The following is a 12,779-nucleotide window of genomic DNA, read 5'->3' as shown; positions in this document are numbered from 1 at the left end:
ACTAAGAAGAAAATAAAATATGTATACTGTATTGGCTAGTATATTAACCACACAATTTAAGTCCTTAAAGTTTAAAGGTGGTTAACCTCTTCCCGCCCGGCCTATGGCCGAATGACGGCCGGAAAAAACCCCTACCTTACTGGGTGGATGCCATATGGTGTCCTTTCGGGTTTGCGCGCCTGCAAAGCTGCGCAGTGGCGCAATCTGTCACCGGACGTGTACCTCGGACACGGCCGATGAGAGATCTGAGTACCGGCCCTGTTGCCGGTATCATGTGACCTGCTGTGACCAATCACAGCAGGTCACATGACCATTGTACAATGGGTGGCTTCATTCATGCCATCCATTGTATACTAGTGTGTCTAGCTGTGAATGGTCACAGCGATCACATGCACAAGCTGGGCCAATCACAGCCCAGATGTGTCATGTGATTAGCCGTGGCCAAAATCACAGCTAAGCACAAGAAAAAAAAAAAACCCTGAATGAATCGATGTCATTCAGGTAAATGCTTGCTTATAGCAAAGTAATTCTTTGCTACAAGCAAATTGTGTAAAAAAAAAAAAAAAATACTGATCACTTCCCCAAAGTAGTACAATGTTACTATGGTAACATTGTACTACTTTGGTCATAGTGAAATATGGAAAAAAATCTTAAAAAAAAGAAAACAAATGGTAACATTGTACTACTTTGGTCATAGTGAAATATGGAAAAAAATCTTAAAAAAAAGAAAACAAATGTAATAAAATTAAAAATAAAACAAATTAAAACAAATTATAATTTTTTTTTTTTTATACTGTCACCAGTCAGTGTCCCTGATCACCGCCATGCCAGTTATATGATGACGCTGTACTGCACTGGTGACAGTATGTAAAAAAAAAATTGTGAAAATAATTTTTTACATTTTTTCATTTTCCGAAAAATTATGACAAAAAAAATACAACTTCAAAAAATGCGCCATGCCTCTTATGAAGTACGTCGGACTGTCTACTCTGCAAAAAGGGGTCATTTGGAGGATATCTGTACTGTTCTGACATTCTTGGACCTCAAGAAATTAGATTGGCTGTCAATACTTCAGGATTGATCAATATTCAGTTATATACCATAGTTTGTGAACTCTATAACTTTCCTACAAACTAAAAAATACATCCTAATTTGGGTTATTTTCACCAAAGACATGTAGCAGAATATGTGATGGATTTGGTAAAATGCCTATTTCGTTTCCTATTGAATATATATATATATACGCTATTTCTATAAGTTTTATAAATATTTACTTTTATACTTTAATACATATGTTGTGTGAATATTTTCTGCCTGCTGGGCTTTGTGGTACTATAAGAAATCCTTGCTTAAGAAATGTCTGCTCACACACACAGACCCCCTCCCACCGTGTGATTTGGGAAACAAAAGAATGTTTTTCTTCTCTATGAGATAAGACTGAAGAAGATCACACCTATACCATGATGGAGATTGTTTTCGTGTGGAAATGACCAATCAAAGACTAATATGCTTATGCTGTTGTCACATGACTCTCGCATCATTCTGCATATATAAGTTCACTTTCTCATTATAATAAACTAGAAGTATTCATAGACTGAACTTGTGTGTCAGCGTGAGTTTCTTCCAATGTGCGCACATTTCAAAGCTAGCGTCATAAATTTTGGACAGGAACAGATAAGCAGTGGACGATTTAAGTCCATATCTAAAGCAAATACATCTTGGCCTAAATTTATGAAGAACAATTATTTATTTGCAAACTTTTATAACAGAAACAAAGAAAAATGTGTTATTTTTTCAAAATTTTTGGTCTTTTTTTGTTAATTTAGCAAAAAATAAAAACCCCAGCAGTGATTAAATACCACCAAAAGAAAGCTCTAGTTGTGTGACGAAAATGATAAAATTTTAGTTTGGGTACAGTGTTGTATGACCGTGCAATTGTCATTCAAAGTGTGAGAGCGCTGAAACCTGAAAATTGGCCTGGGCAGGAAGGGGGAAAAGTGCCCTGTATGGAAGAGGTTAAAGGATATTCCAACAATGCTTGACTCCGTGGCAGCCAGTTCAAAAAGAGCTAAAAGAGATTATGTGAACCATAAAAGATAGAGAAGCAGCACCATCTAAGTGCAGCAATATAAGCAAATAATTTATTCCACAAAATTGCCAACTCACAATAGTAGTAATCAAATGAGCGCTTGTCAAACTGGTGTCAACCACTGTGCATCTCCTGGCTGGTCTTGCTGCAGGCAAGTCTTCAAAGCACTGTCCTTGGCTGTGCTGGTGGTTCCCAGTAATTCCTAGTCAATGTGGATACTCAGTGCAGGAGGAAGTGATGTCAGCTCCAGGTGCAACAGCAGTGGGCGTGGCATATGTTCGGAACATGCATGCTCCTTCATTAGGTCATAGAGAGGGCATATATTGGCAAATGATAGTGGTGGACTATAGGGCCCAGCCAACTCATGGAGAGACCCCAGTGCCATCATAGTTTTGTACAAAAAACATATCAAGCCTCCCTCTCTTAAACTAAGTAGACTAAGTGCTCTTAAATTAAAAAAAACAAATACAATAAACATACAAGTAGGATATTAATTATGGAAAATTAGGCATGTATCTCACTAAGCACCATAAGGGTCTTGTATGAATAGATATATGTAAAAATAGAAATGTTTGTACATAAACAGGCGATTCCATATTATTGAAAGCGTGTATACAAAAATTCTAGATGATGATGATAATGCTACCTATGCCATTTGGGAAAATAAAAATAATGTGGAGCAAGAGACAATAAATGAAGGATATAAATATAATAAGAATCTTGGAAGGATGGCCAGCTACCATAAATATTAGCAAATGGATGCAACTATGTATAAGCTGAAGCACTACAGGTATTAAGTGAGTAGGTGTAATTGTAGAGTATATGATAATCACTAGCTTACACAAACAAAGCATATTCTGTACAAATAAACCTGTAACATGTGGATCAGTTATAGTGCCAAGAAACAGACAGGAGGACCGGTGAAACCCCCCATACAACTCCACCACTAATAGACTGTTAGCTTGCCTCCAATAAAAGGGGAGAATAATGGAGACTATGCCAAGGAGACATATCCATAAAATATTTAGTCAACTGTGCTGACTGCAAGCTCCTCATTCAGTCTGCCAGGGGCCAAAGTGTCCAAGGTATAGATCCAAAATGTCTTCCACAGAGACGTTTAAAACGTTCTACTGTTGGCAGGTCACGGGATATGGCTTAGATGACCCAGACCATCAGACCCTGAGAGGATTTTTGGTGAAATTCCAGGAAGTGCCTGGGGACACCATGGTTGTCGATGCTATCCTCGACAAAATGACAGTGTTCCCCAAGCCTCTTCCTGAGGGCCTGGATAGTATGGCCCACGTACAGCAAGCCACATGGACGAGAGACCGTAGACTACATTTTCTGATGAACAGGTGTGAAACTCAGAGATGGGGCATGTTTTACCCTTCGTGGTGAAGTCTCTCTATCCACATTGGACATGCTTGCACATGAGACACCTGGGTTTACGGTACTGGCACATGCCTTTTGATGATGGAGAAGGACCTGTCTTGGCCTGAATACCTTTGACCTTACTTGGGGCTATTATACTTTTAATATGATGTTCCATATTTCTAAATTATAATGGAACTAGGTAGTGAACCTGAGAGGTTGTGGAATACAAGTGGGTGTCTTGTTTCTATCTACTTTGGCTCCATCAGTGAGATATAGAGAGAAGGCCTCCTCCACAAGTGTGCTGGGTTAACCTTGCTCCAAGAATTTGTCTTTTAAAGAGGTGCCATGGGTAATATAGTCTGGGCCGACAAAACTGGCTTTTCGGTATGTTTTGTACCCAACGAGGATGGTGGCAACTCTGAAAGTGTAGATAAGAGTTGGCTGCTGTGGGCTTGATGTAATTATGGGCATAGATGGTATTACCCTTCTGACTTAGTTCCAAATCTAGAAAAGCCAGTTTTTCTGCATCATAGACTGAGGTAAAGGACAGCCCCCATGTTGTTGTTACAGTGTGCTACAAATGACTCCACTAACGTGGCTGAGCAATCCCAGATGACAATAATATCTTCTATATAATGCCCATAAAAGATGACATGGGCAACATGAGGGTTGTCTTGCCAGATTGATTGATGTTCGCAAAGACCCATAGTAATATTAGCAAAGCTAGGGGTAACATTTGCCCCCATCGCTGTGCCCTGGGTCTATAAGTCGTAATCTCCATTAAATTCAAAATAATTATGGGTCGAACAAAACTCAGTAGCTTCTAAGATGAAATTCGCATGTCTAGGGTTAAGTAAGAAATTGTTTGCCAAGAAGTGTTGTACTGCTTTCAAACGAACCTCATGCGGTATGTTCACATCGAGTGAAGGCCATAGGTATGTGGGATCCCAAGTGTAGTTCTTAAGCATATCCAATAAGTGTATGATATTGGGAATGTATGACGGAAGAACCTGAGCCAATGGTGGGATCACTACCATTGTTGGTTTTGAGGGCTTTGATGTTGTAATAGCGTTTTGGCTGTAAGGTTCCTGATAAATCTGTTTTAAATTGACAAAAAGGGAAACTGGGTTAGACGGTGCAGAAGGGGCAAGGCTAAGTCCCAGTCTCTGAACTGGAAAGGATGTGATTGGAGAGATTAAATATTTTTGCAGTCTGCGGAGCTTTCCTCTTTTTTTATGTCTTCTAACTCCCCCTCTCCTACCTCTAATCCAAGCTTTATTTTGGGGCCGGACAGGGGCGTTTTCACTAAAAAAAAAAAAAAAACTCTAGCTGTGGAGGTAGTGTGCTAATCTGCTATTGTGAATATGTTGTAACACCTATATTGCCTATGGGTGGACCATTCTATGTGACAATATTGTTGTCATGACATACAAGACTTGGCTGTATTAATTATTGGTACTGCAGGTGTAGGAATGGGTTTATTGGTGGACACACTTAATACAAACACAGTGTCCCCAGGCACTTCCTGGAATTTCACCAATTATCCTCTCAGGGTCTGATGGTCTGGGTCATCGAAGCCATAACCTGTGACCTGCCAACAGTAGAACATTTTAAACGTCTCTGTGAAAGAGAGACATTTTGGATCTATACCTTGGACACTGGCAGACTGAATGAGGAACTTGAAGTCCGCACAGTTCTCTAAATATTTTATGGATGTGCCTCCTTGGCATTGCCTCCATTATTCTTCCCTTTTTTGGGAGGCAAGCTGACAGTCTTTTAGTGGTGGAGTTGTATGGGAGGTTTCACTGGCCCTCCTGTCCTGTCTCTCGGCACTATAATTGATCCAAATGTTACATGTCTCTGCACCATATGCTTTGTTTGTGCCAGTTAGTGATTATCATATACTCTATGATTACACCCACTCACTTGATACCTGTAATGCTTCAGCTTATAGTTACATCCAGTTCCTAATAATTCTGGTAGCTGGCCATTCTTCCAAGATTCTTATATTTCTATTTTTATTTTCTCTTGCTCTGCATTATTTTTATTTTTCCAAATGGCATAGGTAGCATTATTATTAGCATCTAGAATTTTTGCATACACATTTTCAATAATATGGAATCGCCTGTTTATGTACGAACATTTCTATTTTTACATACCTGTTTTGTTTATTCATACAGTACCCTTATGGTCTCTGTTATAGTGCTTAGTGAGATACATGCCTAATTTTCCTTTTAATGTCCTTATATTTTTGTGTCTTTTATTGTATTTTAATTTAAGCATGCCTAGTTTAATTAGTTTAGGAGAGGGAGGCTTGATATGTTTTTGTACAAAACAATGATGACACTTGGGTCTCTCCAGGAGTTGACTGGGCCTTATAGCCACTATCATTTGCCAATATGTGTCCCCTCTATGGCTGATGAAGGAACATGTACATTCTGAATGTGTGCCACTCACACTGCTGTTGTACCTGGAACTGACATCACTCCCGCCTTCCCTGAGGATCCACACCAACCAGGAAGTACTGGGAACCACCAGCACAGCCAAGGACAGTACTTGGAGACTTGCCTGCAGCAGGACCAGCCAGGAGTTGTACAGCGGTGGACACCAATTTGACAAGCGCTCATTTGACTACTACTATTGTGAGTTGCCAAATTTGTGGAATTAATTATTTGCTTATATTGCTGCATATAGATGGGACTACTTTTCTCTCTTTTATAGGTGGGTGATTATCCTTCCTGTGCAGAACACCACATCAGGTAGGTAGGGGGAAAAAAACAAAGATATGAGGGAATATGGTAAATTTCCTCTTTTAAGTGCAAGGGGAATATTACTCTACTATAATTCAAGTGTGCTACTCTTTAAAAATATATATGTAAATTAATTAATGTGCTTAATAGTTCAAAAAAGTGAAGCAAGTGCAATCCATAAAACAAAGTGCAACAGTGCAATAATAATTTGATGGTGCAGGGACCGTGCTGTGCTCCCCTCCTTTGTTCCCCTACTCACCAACTGGTGTTGACCCTTAGATATTAAGAGTCAAATTGCACTTGTGTAAACAACTTTATATAGTTACGTAGTCTGGCTGAAAAAAGACAAAAGCCCATCCAGTTCAACCATTTAAAAAAAAAAGTTATAATCCTACACCCACATTTGATCCAGAGGAAGGCAAAAAACCCAGCAAAGCATGATGCAATTTGCTCCTGCAGGGGAAAAATTCCTTCCTGATCCCCCGAGAGGCAATCGGATAATCCCTGGATCAACTTTACCTATAAATGTTAGTATCCAGTTATATTCTGTGTATCCAAGAAAGATACCAATCCATTTTTAAAGTAATCCACTGAGCTGGCCAGAACCAACTCTTGTGGGAATCTATTCTACATTTTCACAGCTCTCACTGTGAAGAAATCTTTCCGTGTTCGTAGATTAAATGTATTTTCCTCCAGATGTAAAGCGTGTTCCCTTGTCCTCTGTGATGACCTCAGAGTGAATAACTCTACACCAAGTTCACTATATGAACCACTGATGTATTTATACATGTTGATCATATCCCCCCTTAATCTCCTCTTCTCAAGAGAGAATAAATTCAGTTCCTCTAATCTTTCCTCATAGCTGAGCTCTTCCATGCCTCTTATCAGTTTGGTTGCTCTTCTCTGTACTTTCTCCAGTTCCCCATGTTCTTTTTGTGAATTGGTGCCCAAAACTGAACTGCATATACCAGATGAGGTGTTGCTAATGATTTATACAGGGGTAAAATGATATATCTCTTTCTGGAGTCTATATCTCTTTTAAAACAAGAGAGGATTTTGCTCTCTTTAGAAACCGCAGCTTGGTGTTGCATGCCATTATTAAGCTTGTGATCTACCAGAACTCCCAGATCCTTCTCCACCATTTCCCCCAGTTGTATTCCCCTAGTGTGATGCATGCATATTCTTATCCCCCAAGTGCATAACCTTACATTTAACAACATTAAACCTCATTTGCCACATAGTTTCCCAATTAAACAGAGCATTGAGGTTGGCTTGTAAATTGGAGACATCTTGTAAGGATGTTATTTCACTGCACAGCTTGGTTTCATCTGCAAAGACTGAAATGGTATTTATAATCCCAGACCCTATATCATTTATAAATATATTAAACAGTAAGGGTCCCAACACTGAACCTTGGGGTACACCACTGACAACCCTAGACCATTCAGAGTATGAAACATTAACCACTACTCTTTGAATATGATCTTTTACCCGGGTTTTCTATATATTTACATACAGATTTTTCTAAGCCTGTAGACTTTACCTTAAACATTAGCCGTGTGCGGGGAACTGTGTCAAACGGTTTTGCAAAATCCAAGTATACCACATCCACCACCACCACCCCTTTTGTCCAAGGTTTTGCACACCTCCTCATAAAAAGAAATCAGATTTGTTTGACAACTTCTGTCTTTCATGAATCCATGCTGTCTGTTGTTTAACCAATTCAATACCGGCAATTTTACATCTTCCTGCCCAGGCCAGTTTTCAGGTTTCTTCGCTCTCACACTTTGAATGACAATTGCGCGGTCATACAACATTGTACTCAAATTAAAATTTTATCACTTTTTTCACACAACTAGAGCTTTCTTTTGGTGGTATTTAATCACTGCTGGGGTTTTTATTTTTTTGCTAAATTAACAAAAAAAACCAAAAATGTTTTTGTTTCTGTTATAAAAGTTTGCAAATAAATAATTGTTCTTCATAAATTTAGGCCAAGATGTATTCTGCTACATGTCTTTGGTGAAAATAACCCAAATTAGGATGTATTTTTTAGTTAGTAAGAAAGCTATAGAGTTCACAAACTATGGTATAGATTTGAATATTGATCAATCCTGAAGTACTGACAGCCAATCTAATTTCTTGAGGTCCAAGAATGTCAGAACAGTACAGATATCCCCCAAATGACCCCTTTTTACAAAGTAGACAGTCCGACATACTTCATAAGAGGCATGGCGAGTTTTTTGAAGTTGCATTTTCTTTGTCATAATTTTTTGGAAAATTAAAAAAATTTCACTTTTTTTTTTTTTTTAACATATTGTCACCAGTGCAGCAATTTTTAACATATTGTCACCGGCTCTGCAGGAGCGCAATCTGCGCGTGTGCTGATGACATTAGCCGGCCGCCATTTGGCCATAGGGCGGGCGGCAAATGGTTAAAATATTTTTTCCAGCAAGAGCTCATCTATATGGCCTTTTATTAAACTCTCCAGTATCTTCCCAACTATAGAAGTTAAACTAATAGGTCTAAAATTACTTGGTAAAGATTTTGATCCCTTTTTAAATATTGGCACTGCATTGGCCTTACACCAATCCAGTATTACTATGCCAGTCATTAAAGAGTCCCTAAAAATGAGAGAGCATATCTTTGAAATGACAGAATTCAAATCTTTAAGGACCTGTGGATGTTTGCCATCCAGTCCAGGTGTTTTATTCACTTTTTTATTGTGTCTAAATATTTTTGGATCATATCAATTGTGAGCCAATGTGGATCATCTGGAGCTGTGTCAATACCATGCCCGTTATGGACAAGAGCTCCCCCCATACTCCTTTGTATACATATAGCTTAAGAAGGTATTTAATAAATTTGCCTTCTCTTTGTCCCCAGTCACCCACTCTAGATCATTTAGTAAAGGGCCAACATGCTCGGACTGGATATTTTTGCTATTAATATATTTGAAGAATTTTTGGCGGTTGGTCCTGCTATCATTTGCAATCTGTCGTTCGTTTTCAGTTTTTGCGGCCTTTATTTCCTTTTTGCATATTCTGTTATATTCTTTGTAATGTTTAAGTGATGATAGCGCTTTTTATATTTAATAAAAGCTCTTTTCCTATTATCTATAGCTTTTTTAACTTTGGCCGTAAGCCACATAGGTTTGATTTTTAAACTTGTTGCCCATGGGAATATATTTTGCAGTGTGTTCACATACAGTCTTTTTGAAGAACTCCCATTTCTCTGTTGTGTTCATTGATGCCAATATTCCCTCCCAGTCTAAGTCTTTCACACTCGCTCTGAGATCACTTCTCACATAGAGACAGACACCACCACCTTTCCTGTTTACCCTGTCTCTCTGAAAGGGAACATAGCCTGGAATATTAATGGCCCAGTCATGTGAATAATGAAGCCAAGATTTAGCAATACCAATTAAATCATAGTTCTGTTCATGCACCAAAGCTTCCAACTCACCTATTTTGCTTGGCAGACTTCTGGCATTGGTGAACAAACACTTTTAATTCATTGACACCTTGTTCACACGTATTTTGCATATTTTTTATTTTCATACAAATGGCACCAATTCCACTGGATGTTTGTAAAGTGGAAAGCTTCTTATCTGCCATAGCCCTCCCCCATCTTTCCCCATTCCACCCACCAATAAGTACTGACCCCTGTCTGATCTAACTACCCCGTTTTAATCTAATTCTCCCTCCCCCCTCGATCCTATGGGTTCTCCTTTTCATCGTTACTCCCATCCATGGCAGGAATCACAGTTGAACATATGTAAAGATGACCACAGAAATATACATATGCGTGATACTGTATTTTTATTAAAATTATTTAAAATCGGGTTACACTCACAATGATGTAATTGAGAAAGACATGTAAAGGTAAGCTGGAAACACAGCTGCAGCGTGCATTCCAACGACTGGATGTGACATCACTGGAAGTCCCAGTCTAACACATTTTGCCCCTCTCACAGGACGGTTTCAGAAGATTTTGTCCTATATTTTGGTTTTTCACATCAAAATTTATATTATATCTATTGTGGGCGGGATTTCACATGTTGCTTGATTTAATATTAATATTTGGTATAGCACATAGCGTGGTGATATTGAGTATAATAAGGACAAAATATTGTCACCTTCTAAAAGGAACAGTCTGAACAAAACTGTCATGGCAAGATCACTAAGTATCATATTATTGAAACCTAAAGATTTAAAATGATTGAAAATAACTTTTGAAATTACATTGACATGTAAAATGCTCTGAAGCACAAGGCCATCCTATCTAGTAAAAAAGGCTTATATCTCAGTGCCTGAACAAGTAACTTAGGAATTCAAACTTGTGCCTACTGTAGCTCCCTAGAATATTAGCTTATTTATTATTTGATTGATTTATAATATTCTAATTGATATATGTAAAAACACCCATACCAACATGTGTACAATAAACAGAGATTTAGGTTTAATTAGTGTCAATCATAATGTTATACAATGGTGAGAACATACCAACACCTATGGTGTAACTTTATTGTAAAACATTATCATGTGTTTCTTGTGAAGATTGTTATGAATACTTGACAGGGACTTTGTATTATGTAATGCATGTTATTTCCAAACCTCCAGAGTTCTATTCTAGCAGGTGGGAATGCCATGTAATATTTGTGCATGATACCTAATACATTTTTAAAAGATGGGTTTGCAGAAAGAATTGCTGTCAGTTGGAGATCGATGGATGCCTGTGGGATGAATAACTCCAATAATGCCAGTGATTAAATCTGCTTGCCAGGAAATTTACCATGTGGCCATCCCTGGAATGCATCCTATAATGTAGTCAGTGGATACAGGAGAATGGCAGAACTAAGATACAAGTGGTAAAATAATTGTAAGTATAAGTGCATATATGTGTGTGTATGTGTATACTGTGTATGTATGAATGGATGTGTGTGTATATATGTATACGTATATACATACATATATATGTGTGTGTGTGTGTATATGTGTATATATATATGTATGTATGTATATATATGTATGTATGTATGTATGTGTGTGTGTGTATGTATGTATGTATGTATATATGTGTGTGTGGGTGTGTGTGTCTTTCACTTGGTCATGGTATGGAAAAAATATTTGTGTAAAAGTGCTTCTGAGCGCCCAGATGTGTGTGAACAGCCAGGATTTGGATGCCTGTGTAAAGCACTGACAGCGGCCACAGCTGTCCTCTGATGTTTGGAAGCAATCTCGTAGGGAACGATTACCTGCAGTAAGGCACAAACGATGGTCCCTGGACGCAATCTGCCTGGCAGAGTTTCTAGCTCTGTTTTTCCTTCTGTAGAAAAGATCCTAACTTCTCCCTTTACTGCAGCAGAAAGCCTCTCACTTCTTCTGCTGCATCCTTGTCCTCAGTGGAAATTGTAATGTTGTGTTCAAATAGGTCAACAGCATCAGAGGACACATCTAGTTTAATTCAGATCTTGTAAATGCTATATATGGAAACTATCCAGGGATGAAGAACATGTATAGTGTCTCTATGTCCTGACCAGTGTGAGTGATTTTGAAATAAGCAGTTTTAGGCAATTTCACAACAGGAACTATGGGTCACCTTGTAGTGGATTCGCTGCTGCAGTGTGGTTCTGCTTCAATGTCTGTGTAATACTCCACTATTTTCATAACTATTCTGTTAGCTTGTTGTGGGTATCAACCAGAAACCCTTCTGATTTAAAATGTTAACACAAACACATAAAAAAAATGTTTTTACGTGTATAATGTAATCTGTTGTCGTAGGGGTTTCCCACCATATTAATAAAAGTTTCTGTTACTGCATTTGTCTCCATTGGAGAGATTATGCTCTTTCATGTCCTATTCTCACTAGTGGGGATACAGATTTAAGATAAAACATGACCTATATTTTAACACTTTGCCCTATTCCAGATAAAAATAGAATTAGCAGTCATCCCATAGGCCAGTGTTTTTAAAGACAGAAGCCTATATGTATATGGCTACTCAGTTCCTTAGGCATCTTTCACATGGATGTCAACTTTTCAGTCGTATTATTTCAGAAAAAATTTATTCAGTTTACATCTGTTTACATCAGTTTGCACTTCAGTTCAGTTTATATTACTTTAATTCAGTTCTGTTTACATCAGTCTATATCAGTTCTGTTTCAATGGATCTGAATGTTGGCTGTTCTGTTTAAAAAAAAAAAAAAAAAACAGGCATGAACTGACATGGATGTAGGTGGATGTAAACTAATGATTAGCTGTTTACATTCACCCACTCATAGACCTACACTGTGTTTCAGTCAGGATCCGTCTGAAAATCTGGCAGACGGATCTAGACTCAATGCCCATGTGAAAGTGGCTTTACTGAATCCTGTTATCCTTCTAATTCACATGAAGGTGATATTGTCTTAATAGTAATTCTCACTGATAAATAGGTAAAAATAAAGTCTGAACGCTGTGTAGCACAGTGACAAAAAAAAGTCCTTCTGTAAAGCAACAGATATTGGGTTAATCAATGTTCTCCCCATCTCTACTCTACGTAACTATTCATCCATACAATATCTCGATT

At 38.2% G+C, this 12,779-nt stretch overlaps 1 protein-coding gene across 3 annotated transcripts in view; it reads left to right on the top strand.

The window, feature by feature from the left end:
• Positions 1 to 12,779, top strand: part of LOC149446022 (pterin-4-alpha-carbinolamine dehydratase 2-like) — a 229,722-nt gene that overhangs the window by 47,704 nt on the left and 169,239 nt on the right. Inside the window, exon 3 of one of the 3 annotated variants that reach the window (XM_089653139.1) lies at positions 6,185 to 6,222. The exons of the other annotated variants lie outside the window; for them this stretch is intronic. Coding sequence (XP_089509265.1) covers positions 6,185 to 6,222 — 38 coding nt within the window. The remainder of the gene's footprint in view (positions 1 to 6,184; positions 6,223 to 12,779) is intronic. 3 annotated transcript variants of the gene reach the window in all.

The sequence above is a fragment of the Staurois parvus genome, unplaced genomic scaffold (assembly GCF_062004578.1).
Source record: "Staurois parvus isolate SC_StPar_1 unplaced genomic scaffold, SC_StPar_1.0 ptg000701l, whole genome shotgun sequence".
Taxonomy (NCBI): Eukaryota; Metazoa; Chordata; class Amphibia; order Anura; family Ranidae; genus Staurois; species Staurois parvus.
The sequence above is the reverse complement of the archived record's forward strand: the minus strand, read 5'-3'. Positions and strand labels throughout refer to the sequence as shown.